At 43.1% G+C, this 17,258-nt stretch overlaps 1 protein-coding gene and 1 non-coding gene across 12 annotated transcripts in view; one reads left to right on the top strand and one right to left on the bottom strand.

Moving 5' to 3' along the window:
- Nucleotides 1-17,258, bottom strand: part of TEAD1 (TEA domain transcription factor 1) — a 270,375-nt gene that overhangs the window by 35,719 nt on the left and 217,398 nt on the right. For all 11 annotated transcript variants that reach the window (XM_012456636.3, XM_021675161.2, XM_012456635.3 and 8 more), the window contains one exon: nt 6,409-6,582. In XM_012456636.3, the coding sequence (XP_012312059.1) occupies nt 6,409-6,582 (174 nt within the window). The remainder of the gene's footprint in view (nt 1-6,408; nt 6,583-17,258) is intronic.
- LOC135270324 (small Cajal body-specific RNA 16) lies at nt 3,448-3,619 on the top strand. Its single transcript, XR_010338484.1, has one exon. It is a non-coding gene; the product is annotated as a small Cajal body-specific RNA 16 (non-coding RNA).

Consider the following 17,258-nt stretch of genomic DNA (forward strand, 5'->3'; position numbering starts at 1 on the left):
AATTTCCTGGTAATGGTAGTTTATTCACCTTACATTTTGTATTCTTTTACGGGATGGTCAGTCAGTTGCCGCCACAGGATACAGGAGAAGTTCAGGAAAAAAATTTATTACACTCAAAGGTTCCCAAGACAGGAACAGCAGGCAGGCCACAAAGGGCCACATGGAAAGACACTGGGGTGGTCAGGAGACAGAAGACAAGGGGTGAGCTTAGGCCAGAGCCTTTCCTGGGGTTTCCATGGGCGGAGCAGGGCAAGACAGGGCAGGGTGGACAGGGCAGAGGAAAGAGTGAACAACTGACCATTGACTAGTTTGAATAACTCCAGCTGGCTCTAAGCTACACAGGTGGTCCCTAGTTGTCTGGTGCCTGGCCCTGGAATGATTTAGGGCAGAGGAACATTGCATCCTGAGGTGCCTGGACCAGATAGAGGAGGTCTGGCTCTGGGCTAGTTAATCTGCATATGAAAAGCAAGCTTCTCGACTACCCTGCTACAGAGAATCTTTTTCCTACTCTTAGAATTGGCTAGACCCAGAAGGGGCAGTCTTTTCCCTGCCAGAATGGCTTTAAAAAAACAAAAACAAACAAACAAAAAAAACAGAACATAATAATATACAGAAAATAAAATGTATATGAAAATATATATTAGCTCCCATGTAAACATACACCAGAGCATCCCATAATGACAGGACTTCAGAGAGAAACTACCAAGGCTGCTATCCTTCGGCAATCACCATTGGCTTCCATTTAAGTGAAGCTGTGTTAGCACAGTCTCTAAGGACAGAACTGTGCTCCCTGAAGAGGCCATGTGCAGGTTTACAGAAACAGCATGGATTCTGGAGTCTAGCAGATCTGGCATTTACTAGCAATGTGACTTCACAGAAGTCATTTTACCTTTGTATAATTTGGTTTCTTCAAGTGTAAAGTGGGAATCATCACACCTATCTCCCAAGGATTAAGTAACATCAAGTATGTGCTTAGCTCCAGCACAGTGCCTGGCTTAAAGATGGTACCAGTTAATCGTCAGGTTCAAGTACTGCTGAAAAAGAGAGGGACCTCTTCCTTTCCCTTCTATTCCTGCAAAATCACCTTTTCTCTCTTTGTAATTAAATATGTTGTAGAATTAAAACACATAGGAGTAAATAAAAAGAAGGCAAAAGAAACAGAAAGGAAATGAGTAAGAAGCTGTCATGAAAAGGGAAAGACTACAAAACCAGAAAAGGCAAAATACAGAGAGAGTCTCTAACACTCAGTAAAAAGAATCCCATTATTCTCTTGACTGAAAAATTGTTAAAACACTGACTGCTCCCTACTGCTGTCAAAACTAAATCCTGATTCCTTCTCTTTCCCAATTTTTCCACCCACCTATCTTTCCGTTACCAGTGAAGACTGAGCAGCAACACACCTCAACGCACCTGAAATATACATTACACACATCCCGTCTCAGTGCCTTTGATTACCAGCCCCCTCATCTGAGATGTCCCCTGGAATCTCTATAACCCAATACTTGCAGACATAATGGTGGAAGGAGGAGAGAAACCCCTAAGATCTTACTGGTAAGAATGTAAAATGGTACAACCACATAAAAAAGAAGTTGGGCAGTATCTTCAAACATTAGACATAGAGTTACCATAGTACCCAGCAATTCCAATCCTAGTTAGGTCCCCAGGAAAGATGAAACGGTACGTCCACACAGACTTGTCTACAAAGACTCCACAGCAACAGAATTCATAATAGCCTGAAGCGGAAACGATCCACACACCTATCATCCAGTGAATCAATGAAGCAAAATGTGGTATATACCTCCAACGGGACACTAATTGTGCAATAAAAAGGATGCACCTCAAATACAACACAAGTAAAAGCAGCCAGCTGCGAAAGACAACATACTGAATGATTTCATTCACATGAAATGTCTATAAGAGGCAAATTAATCCAGAAAGAAAGTAGATCCGTGGTTGCCTGGGGCTGGGGGCGGGAATAAGAACTGACTACAAATGGGCACAGGAGATCCTCGCGGGGTGACAAATTGCAACACTGGATTTTAGTATGATTACACAACTCCGTACATTTTTATAAAAATCATTGAATTGTACAATTAACATGAGTGATTTTTATAGTATATAAATTATACCTCAATAAAGCTCTTGAAAAAAATCTTAACAGATAAAACAGCCATTCACAGGGGCTTTTAAGGGTCCCACACCATGAAGGCATGAAACACTATAAAGCTTATATGGTAGAGAGGTGCCCATGCTGGCATCCTTGACTCATTCACTTATGCTCTGGGGCCTGGGATGCCAGCAGAGTCTTCCACCCTAAAACCAGTGAAGTGACTGCTACTAGGCTCAGTGCCATCCCATTCACCTCAAAGTGTCAAGTGGGAGAGCTGAGATGCCCGAATCTGGGGCTTAAGTGCAGGTAATTTAGGTAACACATAGTATTTTTCCACAGCAAACCCCTCACATGGTCTAGCCTGACCAAGCCCAGGGTGGATGTGGCAGACATTCTGAAAACCGAATTCAGGAACAATCAAATGAACACGTAAGAGTCAGGCTGATTTTTGACAGCCTAGAGGCTTTAGACCATTTGAGAAAGAGGAAAAAGAGAGAAGAAAAGGACTGGGTACAGAGTCTCTGTTGTAACAAAAATAAGAACATCTGCTAAGCATATTGCTAAAAGATAATTCGAAGGGAGTGTTAAACATGCTTCAGAAACACCCACTGGAAGCACCTACTGATACCCAAGGATAGATATTCTAAATGTAATTCATTCTTATGAGTCATTAGAGGGAAGCCAGTAACATCTCAAACTGCAAACCAAATTTAAATCGCCTTCTCTCCTTTATTTTAACATAGTTATGACTGAATTTCTTTATAAAGGTTAAGTATTCCTAACAACTCAACTGAAGGAGTCATGTTTTCTATCATATTCATGTAAGTTCTCCATTTTAATTCTGCAAATCTTAATAAACAAATATCTGATCTCATAGTAATTGTTTCTAAATTTGCACATCTCACATCAGCTACCATACTCTAAACATCCACATTCTAGACTTCGTTATTTGAGGATTCATGATGGAAGGGCCCCACCACAGAAAACATTTATTGAAATCATCCACTGGGTAAAATTAGGGCAATTTTGGAGGCAAAAACCAAAAAAGACATTCTAAGCACTCTCTAAACTACTTTATATTCAAACAATATGCTAATAATCAGAAATCTTATTTAAAAACACTTCTGTTTAATTTGAAGTTACTGAAAATGGTTTCTTTTCATAAGGTTCTACAATTTCTAATTAGCTTTTCATTCACTTCGATAAACAACCTCTTTTTACATCCTTATTTTTACATTATTACGTATCTTACTAAATATTTAACATATTTTAGTACGATAATACTAACATGAACACTAATAATATGAGCTTCTAATAAGTAGTGGCTCTCAAACTTTTGGATCACAGGACCCCTTTACACTCATAAATAAATTATTGATGTACCAGAGAGCCTGACCCTGACCCAAAATAAATTCCCAGGAGACGTATTTCCTGGGTTTTGAATTTGCCGTAACAGACACGAGCATTCTCGCACCAGTTTGGTGATCATGTATGATACTGCAAATAGGACCAAAAAAATTACTGAGGACCTAAAGACCCTTTTGCTTATGGTAGGTTATATCTATATTTTCTGTATTGGAAATTAAAACTGAGAAAATTTTAAAATATTACCTCATTTTAAGAAATAAGAAACTCATTACATGTTGATATACATCTTTTTAAAAAATTAAACATGCCTGTATTTTTTAAAAATTAGTGAAACAGGTAGTGCTGCTTTATACTATGTGACACTCCTCAGATAACAGTGGTCATTTTCCTTTGATACTTTATCAAGAGTCAACAAGCAACAGTAGTTTCTTAATGGTAAGCTAGAATGTGGAATCTGAAACCATATCAATGAATGTTTCCAATTCTGCTACATTAAAATCCATTGCTCTAACACAATATCAAATTACATTTGTCAATATCAAGATGGATCTCATCGGAAAAGTCTTTAAGTATTGAGAAGTTCACTAAGGTAGACACAAAGTTCCCAATATTCTAAGTTTCATTTGAAAGCCCAAATTTTATCTTTGGCAACAAACAATGTCATTTGTTTTCCTTGATGTGACAGACTCATGTATTCATTTTCAAAGTGTACTCTAGGTTGTAATAAAATTCGTGAAGGACTTTTTTTTACAACTGCATGAATTTTAGCAGCACAGCCACTGCTCTGATTCATAGTAAAGAAGTACTTACTACCCCATTGGTTTTGTGCCATCAGTGTGAATGTAAGCAGAATGCAAAAGGCAAATCATGTCTCAATATTTTAACAAAAATAGTTTTGATCTTGTCAACCCATTAAAATGATATTGAGGAACTCCCTAGGGGTTCACAGGCAACATTTTGAAAACTAACCACATAACTGATCCCCAACCATCATTCATTACTAGAAGGCAGCCACCAATTCAGAAAAGGAAAATGACTGTGATGGCTTTTTCGGACTGTCCATGTGTATTACTGATCCAGCATCCATTAATGTAAGTAGAAGGCTATATCTACTATCCACATTTCTGTTTTTTTAGAACACGGTCTTGTTCTGTCACTCAGGCTGGAGTGCAGGGACACAATCATAGCTCAGTGCAGTCTCGACCTCCTGGGCTCAAGCTATCCTTCCACCTCAGCCTCCTGAGTAGCTCAGACTACAGGTATACACCACCACACCTGGCTTATTTTGTATTTTTCATAGACAGGGTTTCGCTATGTAGCCCAGGCTAGTCTCAAACTCCTGAGCTCAAGAAAGCCTCCTGCCTCATATAGCCTCCCAGAGTGCTGGGATTACAGGCATGTGCCACTGTGCCTGCCTACTATATAAATTTGAATATGGAAGCACAAAAAAATGAAATCTAGTTATCATGGAAGGATAAAAGAAATGAAACAAACTAATTTAATATGCAAATTTCCTTCCAAGGAATCTAAAACATAAATTTTCCTTTAATTCATCCATTTGTTCTCACATCTGTTGGGCTTTTTTGTGTAAGGTTCTTGCTTGGTATACAGATACAAAGAGGCTTAGGTTGACAGATCCTGTGGCCAGGGTCCACGAGAGATTAAGCAATGAGGAAACAGAACAGAGGCATTAAAGTCGCAAAGATTTGATGTCAAGCTCCAGGTACCCAACCCACAAGCCTGTCTATGAGCCATTTTTTCCTAGTTGGAGCTGAGGCAAATTCCACCTAAAACTTGGAAGATGATATGAAATGAACATAAAGCATTTAGCACAGCTCCTAGCACAGAGCAAGCATGCAATAAATGAAAGCCACTATATGAATAAGGGCCCATGAAGCGGTCAAGGGTCCAGAGGAGGGGGGACACCTTCCAATAATCAAGACACAGCCTGGGAAGTGACTACCAAATGCAATGGGAGTAAAGGAGAAATCAATGGCCACTCAAATGGAGGTTCTATGATAGAGGAGCCACTGTCTCATGGAACAGAAGGAGCTGGCCCAGTACTACAGGGAGAAAGGAGCAGAAAGTCCATCTAGACAAACAGAAGGTGGGGCACAGACTGGGCAGGTGGAGCAACAGGGGTTTGGCAGGACACAAGAGGAAGCTACCCTGGAACCAGGTTGCTTAGGGCCTTTAATGCCATGCTAAGGGGCACAAACATTTAGAAGTTTTTAAAAAACTGTGTAAAGGCTGAGGAATCATAAATTCACAGTACTAGCAGGTTATCTGGTCTCCTGGTGCTCCTCTAATCCCTCAGCACACACACATTATACTTATGCCTATTCTGACCCATTAGCATTCCCCTGGCCCAAGCCTGACTAGCACAGAAGGAGCGGCAAAGCTCCTCTCAAAGGTTCTGGAACATAAGCAAAGCTGCAGCAGCCAGAAGAATTTGCCCGTCATTTTAAAGCACAAATGAAGTATATACTGGGCAAAGCCATTCTGTATCCTCTCTGATGCTTACAAAATCTTGAACCATGTAACTTTATCTTCCCAGCTCTAGGTCCTGTACTCCAATAGAATTTATAAGTTGCTTTGATGCATGGAGAAGAAACAGAAAGAGGGTACAGTGCCCCATGTTTTCCATGACGGCTCCAGCCATCTGTGAATGAGTGAAGCCCAAAGAGGCCGCCTGTCCCTCTTGCCCTTTGGCAGGGACAGACAATGTCACCCAGGTACACCATGTGGATGTATAAGGCCGGCATGAGGACAGCCCACAGGTGTGAGTCCGTGCTCCCTTGGCAATTCTGCAGAAGCACATGAAGGTGCACCCGGTGTAAATCCACAGCCAGCTGTGCTGCACCGTGCTCACCTAAGAGATGTGACCATTCAGACACGAACCACAGAAATCACAGCAATGTCTTACTCACCCAGAATTTTACGAGGAAGAAGGCATTTTGAGGGCCCTTTCCAAACAGTTCCTTTAAGCCACCTTTCTTTTCAGGAAATTTGTCATAAATCTGACGAATGTCCACTGATTCAAGCAATGGGTCACTGTAAGAATGGTTGGCATGCCCAATGTGCACGAAGAGGTGTTTGTTGTACTGTAAGAAACCAACAGAAACATTCCCATTACAAACCCTTTGATCAACCTGGGACTCATCCATCTTAAACTGGATAAAGAGCAGTAGTACCAAAATTCTGTAATTAGGCCTTCCAGCCTAGAGTCAATGCTTTTGAAATGATGAGTATATTTAGAAAAGCCATTATAGCACAGGATTGAGACAATCATTGCCTTATACTGACAAGGACATATATTTTCCCAAATACCTAAAAAAAAGCCTTTTTGCAGACACATTAGTAACAACAGCTTAAGTTGCTCAGCTACCAAACCAAGGAACAGTTACATTACTCAATTTCACCTGACTCAACTGAAAATGACAGTGATACTCTTTGGAGCCCAGTAAGAAATCTGTGTGCAGTTAGCTTATGTCATAACCCAGAGTGCACTTCTTGTCCCAGCTCTCCCAGGACAGCGTAGATACAGTAGTCTGAGCAATGGTACCCATTTCCTTCTTCCAGCAGGAGTAAGAGTGTGGAGTCTCTTTGTCACCAGTCCCCTTACTAACCAATCCAAAACTACTACATAAGGGCTGCTCAATATGTGGCTATCAGTGCAAAGTTAGGATTGGGGTATAGATCACAGAGAAGATCTACAAGGCCATACATGGCTGTTGAAAAAGAACATTGGTCACTCATTCACAAAAAAAAAAAAAGCAAACCCTAAACAATGTTAGATCATTTCACTCACAAAGCAAACCCTTTTCTTCCCCTTGCTTTGGGATAAGACATGGTAAGTGGAGCACAAAAGAGTGTGTCCAAACCAATGATTCTCAACCCAGGCTACATCAGAATAACCACGGAGCATTTAAACATCACAAAGGGCACCATCTAGATTAAACTGGAGTCTCTGAGAATGAGGCCAAACATCAGTAATTTTTAAAGCTTCTTCAGTGAATTCCAGTACAGAGCCAAATTTGAGAACCACTGGTCTAGACGCTATACTCCAGACCCTTCAGGCCTGCCTCTCCCGCTGAGTAGGCAGTAACACCAACTTAACGTGACACATACCAAGAAGCCTGGGGATGCAGGGGCTCTACAGGTCTCAGAACCAAACAGGGTTCAATGAGAAACTCCATCTGCCTTCTTTACCTAGCAGTCCAACTCTGCTCACATTCCAAGTTAAAGCTGGCAACTCTCCAACTACTGTCCTGAGTACTGATCTATTCCACAGGAAGTCCCAAGTAACAGAAGGCTTGGGCAAAAGTGAGTACTATATATGGGTTAATATACAGTCTATGGAATCTAATCATTGGGGCCTGCTTAAAAAAAAAAAATTACGTGGTCTGGACTCATCCTGCTGAAGCATAAAACACTGGGCCCAAATTAGCTATGATACTGGGCAAGTGCCTCTCAAGTCTCTAAAATGGAGACAGTGATGGCATTCACTTCATTGGATTGTTACACGGTTTAAATGAGACACTTCACAGACTTCACCAGGGATCCTAGATCCAATAAAAAATAAGCACTCAATAAATTCTAGCTATTATTGTTTGACTAAGACTTCTTCTCTTTGAGATTCACCGTAATAAGCATATTAAAAACAGTGCCATTGACTGGGTACAGTGGCTCATGCCTTTAATATCAGCACTTTGGAAAGTCAAGGAGGGAGAATCATTTGAGCTCAGGAGTTTGACACCAGCCTAGACAACATAGTGAGACCTCATCGCTACCAGGAAAAAAAAAAAAAAATTAACCAGGTGTGGTGATGCATGACTATAGTCCCAGCTACTTGGGAGGCTGAGGCAGGAGGATCACTTGAGCCTGGAAGATCAAAGGTGCAATAAACTATGAGCATGCCACTGTACTCCAGTCTGGGCAACAAAGTGAGACCTTGCCTCTTAAAAAAAAAAAAAAAAAAAAAAAAAAAAAAAAAAAAAAGGGCACTTCCTTAAAGAAACATAGTTTCACATAAAATTTCCAGTTTCTCAAACTCAGTTGGTCATGAAACCCTATGAAATACATCCTGAAGGAGTACTGTTTTAAATCTATAACCTGCTACCCGCCATTGTGGATCTCTGGCCATTCTGGCCACGATGCCAAAAGACAGGAGGCTGAACACTCCATCTGATGCCAGTGCTGCATACAGGGGCAGTGCAACTGGGGCCAGTATCTTTTGGAAGAGGGCCAGGCCCCTCTCCTGTTCAACATCAGAGTTGTATCTTTTCCAAAGCTTCAAAAATCCTAAAAGTTATCAGGTGAAGTGAAAAAGAGGACCCTCTCAGGCTCTGACATGGATGCAGCTGCATGGACTAGCTGCCTGGCAGATTTCAGGTAAGACAGAAGCTGGGAGACACTATAAAACAACAGGGTATGCCTGAGCAGGAAGAAGTTATTTTTAAAAAGGTTAAAAGTAAAAGCAGGGCCAGATGCGGTGGCTCATGCCTGTAATCCCAGCACTTTGGGAGCCCGAGGTGGGTGGATCACCTGAGGTCAGGAGTTGAAGACCAGCCTGGCCAACATGGCGAAACCCCATCTCTACTAAAAATACAAAAAATTAGCTGGACGTAGTGGCAGACACCTGTAATCCCAGCTACTCGGGAGGCTGAGGCAGGAGAATTGCTTGAACCTGGGAGGCAGAGGTTGCAGTGGGCCAAGATCATGCTATTGCACTCTGGCCTGGGCAACAAAAGCGAAACTCCATCTCAAAAACAAACAAACAAACAAACAAACAAAAACAAAGCGGAAGTAGGAAGTTAAAATGGCTAAAAGTAAAAGCCACTGTGTTAGGGAGGTGAGATAATGGGGGTGGGAAGAGGTGAGATTATAAGGGTAGGAGTATCTCTGAGCTTTTTATACACTTTCTCAAATGTTGCCACATCACTTTTTCAATTATAAACAACAGCCCATGGAAATGTATGAGGCACAGTCACAGCCGCTAAGCAGCTTCTAGTCTTTCTAATCTCAGTGGGCAAAAGGAAAAAACAAATAACACGGGCAAAGGTGTGGGCACAGACGCTGGGATAAAGGCAATCAGAGACAGAGAGTGGAATGTGGAGTACTGGGCAAAAGGCATTGTTTCTTCATTACTGAGACAACTGGCTGTGTATCTATCCATCCAATCCTGATTAATCACCTCTGCTTGCAGCTAGCAATCAGACCTCCCCCGTTCTGGGAGGCACCCTTCCGTCCGTTCTAGTGCCCTCTGCAGGGAGTGAGTTTATGGGAGGCACGGGACACAACCCTTGGGGACCCACTGAGCTGAATCCCAGTCTCCCTTTAGGCTCCTCACTTTCAGCTGTTCTGCCTCGCTAATTGCCCTGGGCCAGGCTAGAGCTGGGGTGAAGTTAAGAAGCTGGAAAACTTGAAGTTTTTGCACTTAACATGAAAATGTCCCTGCACTGTACTGTTGGAAATGGGGACCACGGCCCTGACCTCTACAGGTCAAGAAGTCAAGAAGGTGAATGGGGGTAAAATCTACCGCATACCAATGGGAACCATGAAGGTACAGCTGAAAAGCAAGGTGCTCAGTGTAAAGCACAAAAGCCTTGGAGCCAGACACAAACCTGAAATCTCAGTCTTCTCACGTGCAGTGGGGATAAAAACCTGTAGTATTTGTAATATTTCTGAGTATTAAAGGAACTAACATTCAGAAGGTGCTTGGCAGAGGGCCTGGCATATAAGAAATGTTTGATAGGGGCTGGGCTTGGAGGCTCATGCCTGTAATCCCAGCACGTGGGAGGCTGAGGAGGGTGGGTCACTTGAGGTCAGGCATTCAAGACCAGCCTGGCCAACAGAGTGAAACCCCATCTCCACTTAAAATACAAAAATTAGCCGGGCACAGTAGCCCATGCCTGTAATCCCAGCTACTCAGGAGGCTGAGGCAGGAGAATCGCTTGAACCCAGGAGGCGGAGGCTGCAGTAAGCTGAGATTGCACCATTGTACTCCAGCCTGAGTGATAGAGACTCTGTCTCAAAAAACAAAACAAAACAAAACAAAACAGAACAGAAGTGTTCATGTTGGATAAATGATAGCTGCTAAGATTCACCATGGTTACAGTTTATCATGTGAGATTCACTAGATCCGGAGGTAGAAGTAATAGAACTTTCCTGCTTTAGGTATCCCTCCTGCCTACTTAAGAAAAAGAAACAAAAATAAGCCAAGAGCTGGGAGCAAGCAGTGAAGCGGAGTGACTGCTCAAATCCCTCACCATGGCCCATCATAAGCAGCTGTTCAGGGCGTGGGCCTCTCACCTATGCCTTAAGGAAGGAAGAGAACTTGTGTCCTTTGGGCACTGTGAGCAATGTGCTGTTTATAGATGTGATCTCAGGTAATCACTGCCTCATGGCAACGCTGGAGGGACTTAATTTACATCATTTTACAGATGAGGAAATAGAAGCTTAGAGATGAACTGACTTGCCTGAGGTCACATATCCAGGAATAGTCCTGGAGTTAATAAAAGTTGGATCTATCAACACCACAGCCCTTGTGTTTGCTGCAAACATCAATCATACTGTCCCCCAGAAGAAAATGCCTAAGCCCTTCTAACACTGTTAAACCAACTTTTTTTTGAAAGTTGATTTGGGAAAGGAACAACAAAAAAACTAAACATTGTTTGAAGTTAAATGAGAATTAGGGACAAACATGATTGACAAATGCATCACGATAGAGTCCTCAAAGATTTCTATTTTGAGGAATTTACCTCTGTGTTCCAGGCTGAAATGAACAGAGAAGGGGCAGGCTGTCTTTGCCAAAGGAAATTGGGCACTGCCTCTACAAGGCTGGTGACTTGAAACCAAACTCTGACCATTGGCATCTGAGTGGCTTCATTGCTGCCAAGAGGTGGTGACTCTGTTTCTAAGAATACAAAGTACTACAGGAGGTGCCCTGGAGACCACAGCACTGAAACAAACAGACCGCCCTCTACCCTTCATTCAACCTGGGCAGGTCAGGAATCCCTCTGCCCACAAATCCAAAAGGCTAAAAGGAAGAAATCTCTATGTTTGGGTTCAAGTTTTAATGAAATTAATTCTAAAAACCATTTGGTGAGGCTCTAACTACTTCCAGTCTTGCCAATTCTCTTTATAAAGAAAGTGTGTTAAGGTGGATTATTTGCTTCCCTCCTTTCCAAATAAATCCTATTTTTTCTCCAGCAGTGGCGGTTTCCCCAAAAGTGAAGATGGCACATAAAACAAGTAAGGGCAATTCTATTCCATAGGGCACAAAAGGAATTCTCATAAAAGAAAACAGGCATTTGGGAGCAATATATGAGCAGAAAAAGGGCGAATGCCAATGACTCAGGTATGCAAGGCCCAAGGCTAGATTTCCTCAATATCCAAAAGAGAAGCTAACTTTGACTTCTCCAAAAGAGTCCCCTAGGCACTCAGTAGGGGCACAACTGATTATCAACATCTCAGTGTCAACAATGGAAAAGGGACTCACTTGGCCTGTTTCTTTTATAGATTTTAGTAGAATGAATCAGCACACCTATCATCCATCATATATGCCAGGCACGGTGCTAGGCACCAGGAATCCATGAGCTAACAACAAAGTGCTCGTCTTCACAGACCCTACAGAGTGACTATACAGAGCAAGCTTGTTTCCTCTGTACTTAGAATTGTATCTTCCCCAAATAAATACATGTTCTCATAGATTCCCTCAGAAGATGAGGATAATAAAGACAGTCAACAACATTTCTGCATATCACATGAACTAAATTAACATTTACCTGCTCTTTTTATAAGAATGACCTTATTCTCCAGCATTAAATATACAGTATTGTTCATCAGCAAGGAGAAAACATGTGGAAATTGCCTAGAAAACATGAATAAAGTTTCACAAGTCCAAGGCAAAAACCATGATGAACACCAAGTTATCCATTACACATGAAAGTAGAACACACTTTCAGATATTTAAGGTTTCAGAAAACTGACCCTCCTTGCAACTTGTTCTCAGGGAGTTACAGGAGGCTATGTTCCTACAAAATGACGAAGTAAATTTTAAAAAGAGATGAGGCCTAACACAGAAGAAAAGTAAAGAAACTAGCCAGGTCAACCAGTCCAGAGCGGATCCGTGGAGCTGAGGGCTCCTGGAGGGATGTCAGCAAGAGAATAGACCCCTGATTTGTATCTCACCAGCTGGAGAAGAGTATCAGAGTATGAGAGTTCTCCTAGAAACTTATTTTTCTTTTTGAGACGGAGTTTAACTCTTGTTGCCCAGGCTGAAATGCAATGGCGCGATCTCGGCTCACCACAACCTCTTGCCTTTTGGCTTCAAGCAATTCTTCTGTCTCAGCCTCCTGAGTAGCTGGGATTACAGGCATGCGCCACCAAGTCCTGCTAAGTTTGTATCCTTAGTAGAGACAGGATTTCTCTATGTTGGTCAAGTTGTTCTCGAACTCCCAACCTCAGGTGATCTGCCTGCCTTAGCGTCCCAAAGTGCTGGGATTACAGGCGTGAACCACCACACCCAGCCTCTCCTAGAAACTTTGAGGATGAATTGGAATAGGTATGTAAAACTGAACAATTTTTTAAAAAGACAACCATATACCCGAGAAAAAAAATTTTACAATTAAGAAAGTGCTTATATATAACATTAACCATGCTGTGTGCAAAATTTATACGGTTTGTAAGATTAACTGAATGTTAATTTTTTTAATGTGACACAAGCACTTAGGGGGACTGAAAGGAAGACAAGGGGGGAAGTGGGGCATATACTAAATTTAGAGAGCTAAATCCTAGTTTTGTATGTTAAGAAGTCAATGGATGATGCCTAAAATTGACAGAATGACATACATTACAAGCATGTTACTTAGAAATATGGACATAAATGTATTAATATAAAGAAATGGCTGCAGGCAATGGTCCCTAAAAGGTAGAAGTGGCAGGTGAGGAGCCATGAAGCAGCAGAATACTGCTTTTCCTATGGGCCATACATTTCAATTTGGCTTATACAATTATTTTATTAAACCACCAATCAAAAACTATCTTGAAACATTAGGAGTTTTTCTGAGGAAGGGAAAGAGTTGCAAAGGGAACTAAAAAAATATTACTTCAGGATGTTTATTCTGTGTTGGCCACAAGTTCCTTGGGCTCTAAAGGAGCTACAGTCAGACTGCAAAGCTTTCCTACAGCTTGAATGCGCAGGACAGCTTGCTAGGAGGTGGGACGCTTGTCTGCAGGCAGGGTTCACCAAAAAGACCTGGATCAAGGATGCCCACAGCATCTGACGCAATCTTAATATGTGGATTTCTATTTTGACTTGGGGAAATGTTCATTTTCTCTTTCTATTGCTATAATACCTCATGGCAATAGGGATTCTTCATGGTAGTTGCAAACAATAATAAAGGTGAATGCAGCCCTCAAAACTCAACCATTTACTTGCAAAGGGCTTCTGAGATACCCTGGGGGTTTAATAAAGAACTTTCCTCTTCCTTCAAAGCTGCTCTATGAGGTCACTTTGTTTCCTAGTCCCTGGCTGTTCTCTGCTGCTTAGGGAACCTGCAGTGAAAGTGATGAGCACCTGGACTGTGGAGTCAGATGGGATCTGACTTTGGATCTGGGTTTGAATCCAAGCACTGGCACCACTTCCTATTTGAGTCATCCAGGGCAAGTGATTATAGCCCTCTCTGTTGCAGTTTCCACATCCATAGTGGAAATACGCATACTTAGTGGAAATACAATGCAGGAATAATAACAGTACCTGCTGTGCTGGAGTGTCAAGGATATTAAATGAAATAATGCAAGGAAAACTCCTAACACTGTACAAAGCATGTAATTTGTTGTTATTACTTTCTGGAAGAATCATGATGTTTCTTTGGACGAAATAATGTGAAATCAGTACTGTCCCTCTGATAACAAAAAACTGGACATAATAAAACTTAAAGCAGAAATGAAGACAGGCAAGTTTCAGACACATTAAGGCAATTCCTACTGTTCTGACATTACCATCAGTGCTGGGGTGCAGGGCAGTGGCAGTGCGGGGAGGCCTTGTGGGGTCTGGCCCCCACATTTCCGTCAGGCACACGGTACCCTCTCCAGACACCTGCCTCCTAGCTTCATCTAAGACATGCGAAGTCTGTTCCCAAGAGTGGGGTGGGGGCAGCCTGGGAGGTTTCATCACTGTAGATGAAACAAACCACAACATTACAACTTCCAACAGTGATCACTGGGGCTTTTTTCTCTCTTTTTTTTTAAACAACTGCCAATACATTCTAGAGACCTCTGATGAAGGTAGTTCAATCTTTGAGAAGAAGGAAGAAAAAGTCCTACAAATCTGCTAGTCCCCAGCATCTGCGAGATGCCCTCAGACACATGCAGGCCCTGCACTGCACCTTCTGACCTGAAGATGGCAGTCTTTTCTTAAACTTGTTCCAAAAATTCTAAGTATTTGAAGAACGTAGTGAAACCTTGAAAAATGACTGCTGTCAAATAATACCAAGAGAAAAATTATAATCCACTTAGGAATTTAAAGAAATCAAGACAAATAACTCATGTCAAGGGATGCTAATGTACAAGCTGGAACAGAACAAGGACAAATCGCCTACATTTACTTCCTGTCACGGTCCTGCCAGGAATGTCTGTCCAGGTACCCCCAGGGCAGGTTGGGCAGCCTGCGATGGCCCCTGGGGGACAGGGAATGGCCGTGGAGCCAAGCCAAAAAAGATTCCCACACATTCAGCCTGGGAGCCTGCCTGTGCTCATGGTTCCTGCCGGGGAGAAAGTGAATCTGAAGTGAGTTCTCTCCTTAGCTCACTGCTCAGGGCACCAACCCTGTTCTGGCCAACCTGGCCCTGATATGCCACTTGATCCCGTGTCCCTCGCTCTTTCCAGAGAGAAACAACACGGGAAACAAGGAGCAAGTGAATCCCTCCTTCTGGGAATCTCACACCGAGATGCATCCTTTCCACTTCCCCTCCCAGCACCATTTCCACAGCAGGGCTGCTGCTTCCTTAGACAGGAGTGTGACTTTCCCGCAGAAGTGCAGCTGAAAGCCCCACCTGCTGAATGAGCAACCAGGAAGGCAGGTGCATGGGGTGTAGACCTGCCAAAGAAAGCAGAGGGGGCCTGGCCTGGCTGGGGCTTCTGTGACATGTCTATAAAATCCGGATGTCCAGATGCTTTCAGTGGCCTCCTTCCCAAAGGGTAATGAAGAACGAGGGTGAGTGGCCAGAGCATCTCACAAACACTAAGCACAGCACCAGCAGACAGGCTGCTGCCACAGGAGGGTGTGCCCTGGACCTGAAGGAGCTTTAGAGCGGCTCGGCTAGGGCTCAGGATTGTGAGAGGAATGGGGGCACTCCACACTGACCCCAGGAGAAACTCCATCTCCTGTGTCCCCCTGGAAGACCAGGCTTGGGAAAACATGAGAAAAACCTGAGAGAAATTCAAAGACAAGCATCAGACCAACTGCAGCCTTCCTCCCCAAACCTCGAAGGCCAAATGTACTTTCCAACCACTTATTCCTAAGCATGAGATGAGCACATTAATGACACCTGGGTTAGAATAGCTAGGCTCTGCTATTTTTAGCTGAGTGGCCTGAGGCAAGAGACTTAACCTTTCTGGACCTCAGCTTCCTCATCTGAGGAGTGATGACCCTACTAGCCTGTCTTCAAGGTCAAATGAAACAGTCCATGTGAAAGTTCTGCCCAGGCCACACAGAGCCACACAGATACTGGTGAGCTGGCTTACTGTCATGAGATCACCTGCAAGCCCTGAACTATGGGAAAGAAGGAGCATCTTTTCTGAAGGACCGGAAACCAGATTTGTTCAGTCATTCTCCACTCTAAGATGGAGCAACTGCCTCCGCAGCCACTATAAAACCAGGAAGTTTCTCCAGAGACACTGGTGCCCTTCTCCATCCTGCCCAGGATACAGGCAAGAACCCTCCTGGCAATCTGGAATTGAAACCTTGCTGCTTTTTTTTTTTTTTTTTTTTTTTTTGAGACAGAGTCTCCTCTGTCGCCCAGGCTGGAATGCAATGGCATGATCTCAGCTCACTGAAACATCTACCTCCCAGGTTGAAGTGATTCTCCCACCTCAGCCTCCTGAGTAGCTGGGATTACAGGCACCCGCCATCATGCCCGGCTAATTTTTGTATTTTTGTAGAGACAGGGTTTCACCATCTTGGCCAGGCTGGTCTTGAACTCCTGGCCTCGGGTGACCTGCCTGCCTCGGCCTTACGAAGTGCTGGGATTACAGGCATGAGCCACCGTGTCCAGCTGAAACCTTGTTTCTTATCTTATGTCTCCAACTTAATCCCCATGCACAGCCATCCCCTCTTCTTTCTTCCACAGGCTTCATCAATGTCAGATTTCCTTAAAGCTGCCCTGGTCACATTTTCCAAACCAAGACAGGATCTGTGCTCTGACATAGGAATTTTAGCTGATCTGTGAATTTAGACCACTGAATAGAGATATGAAATTAAATCATCCTTGGGCCCACATTTGACCAAGTGCCTTTATGAAAAAGAATCATGTTATCTGCAGGATATATTTGCAGACCTTCCATGCAAGCTCCACCACAGGCCTGCCAATCTCCCAGAGGGGAGACCTCGGGCTCCCTCTGACTATGAAGACTGCTGACTCCCACCTCCACATCCAGGAGGTCCAGCCACTTAGAAATAAAAATAAGGGCCAGGACACCAGGCAGCAAAACTCCCATCCTCCTTGCTGAGAGGCTGCCATCACCAAGCCTAGGTGACCCTTCAGGAACTCTCTCC

The sequence above is a fragment of the Aotus nancymaae genome, unplaced genomic scaffold (genome assembly GCF_030222135.1).
Source record: "Aotus nancymaae isolate 86718 unplaced genomic scaffold, 86718_ANA_hifiasm-v0.15.2.pri h1tg000059l, whole genome shotgun sequence".
NCBI lineage: Eukaryota > Metazoa > Chordata > Mammalia > Primates > Aotidae > Aotus > Aotus nancymaae.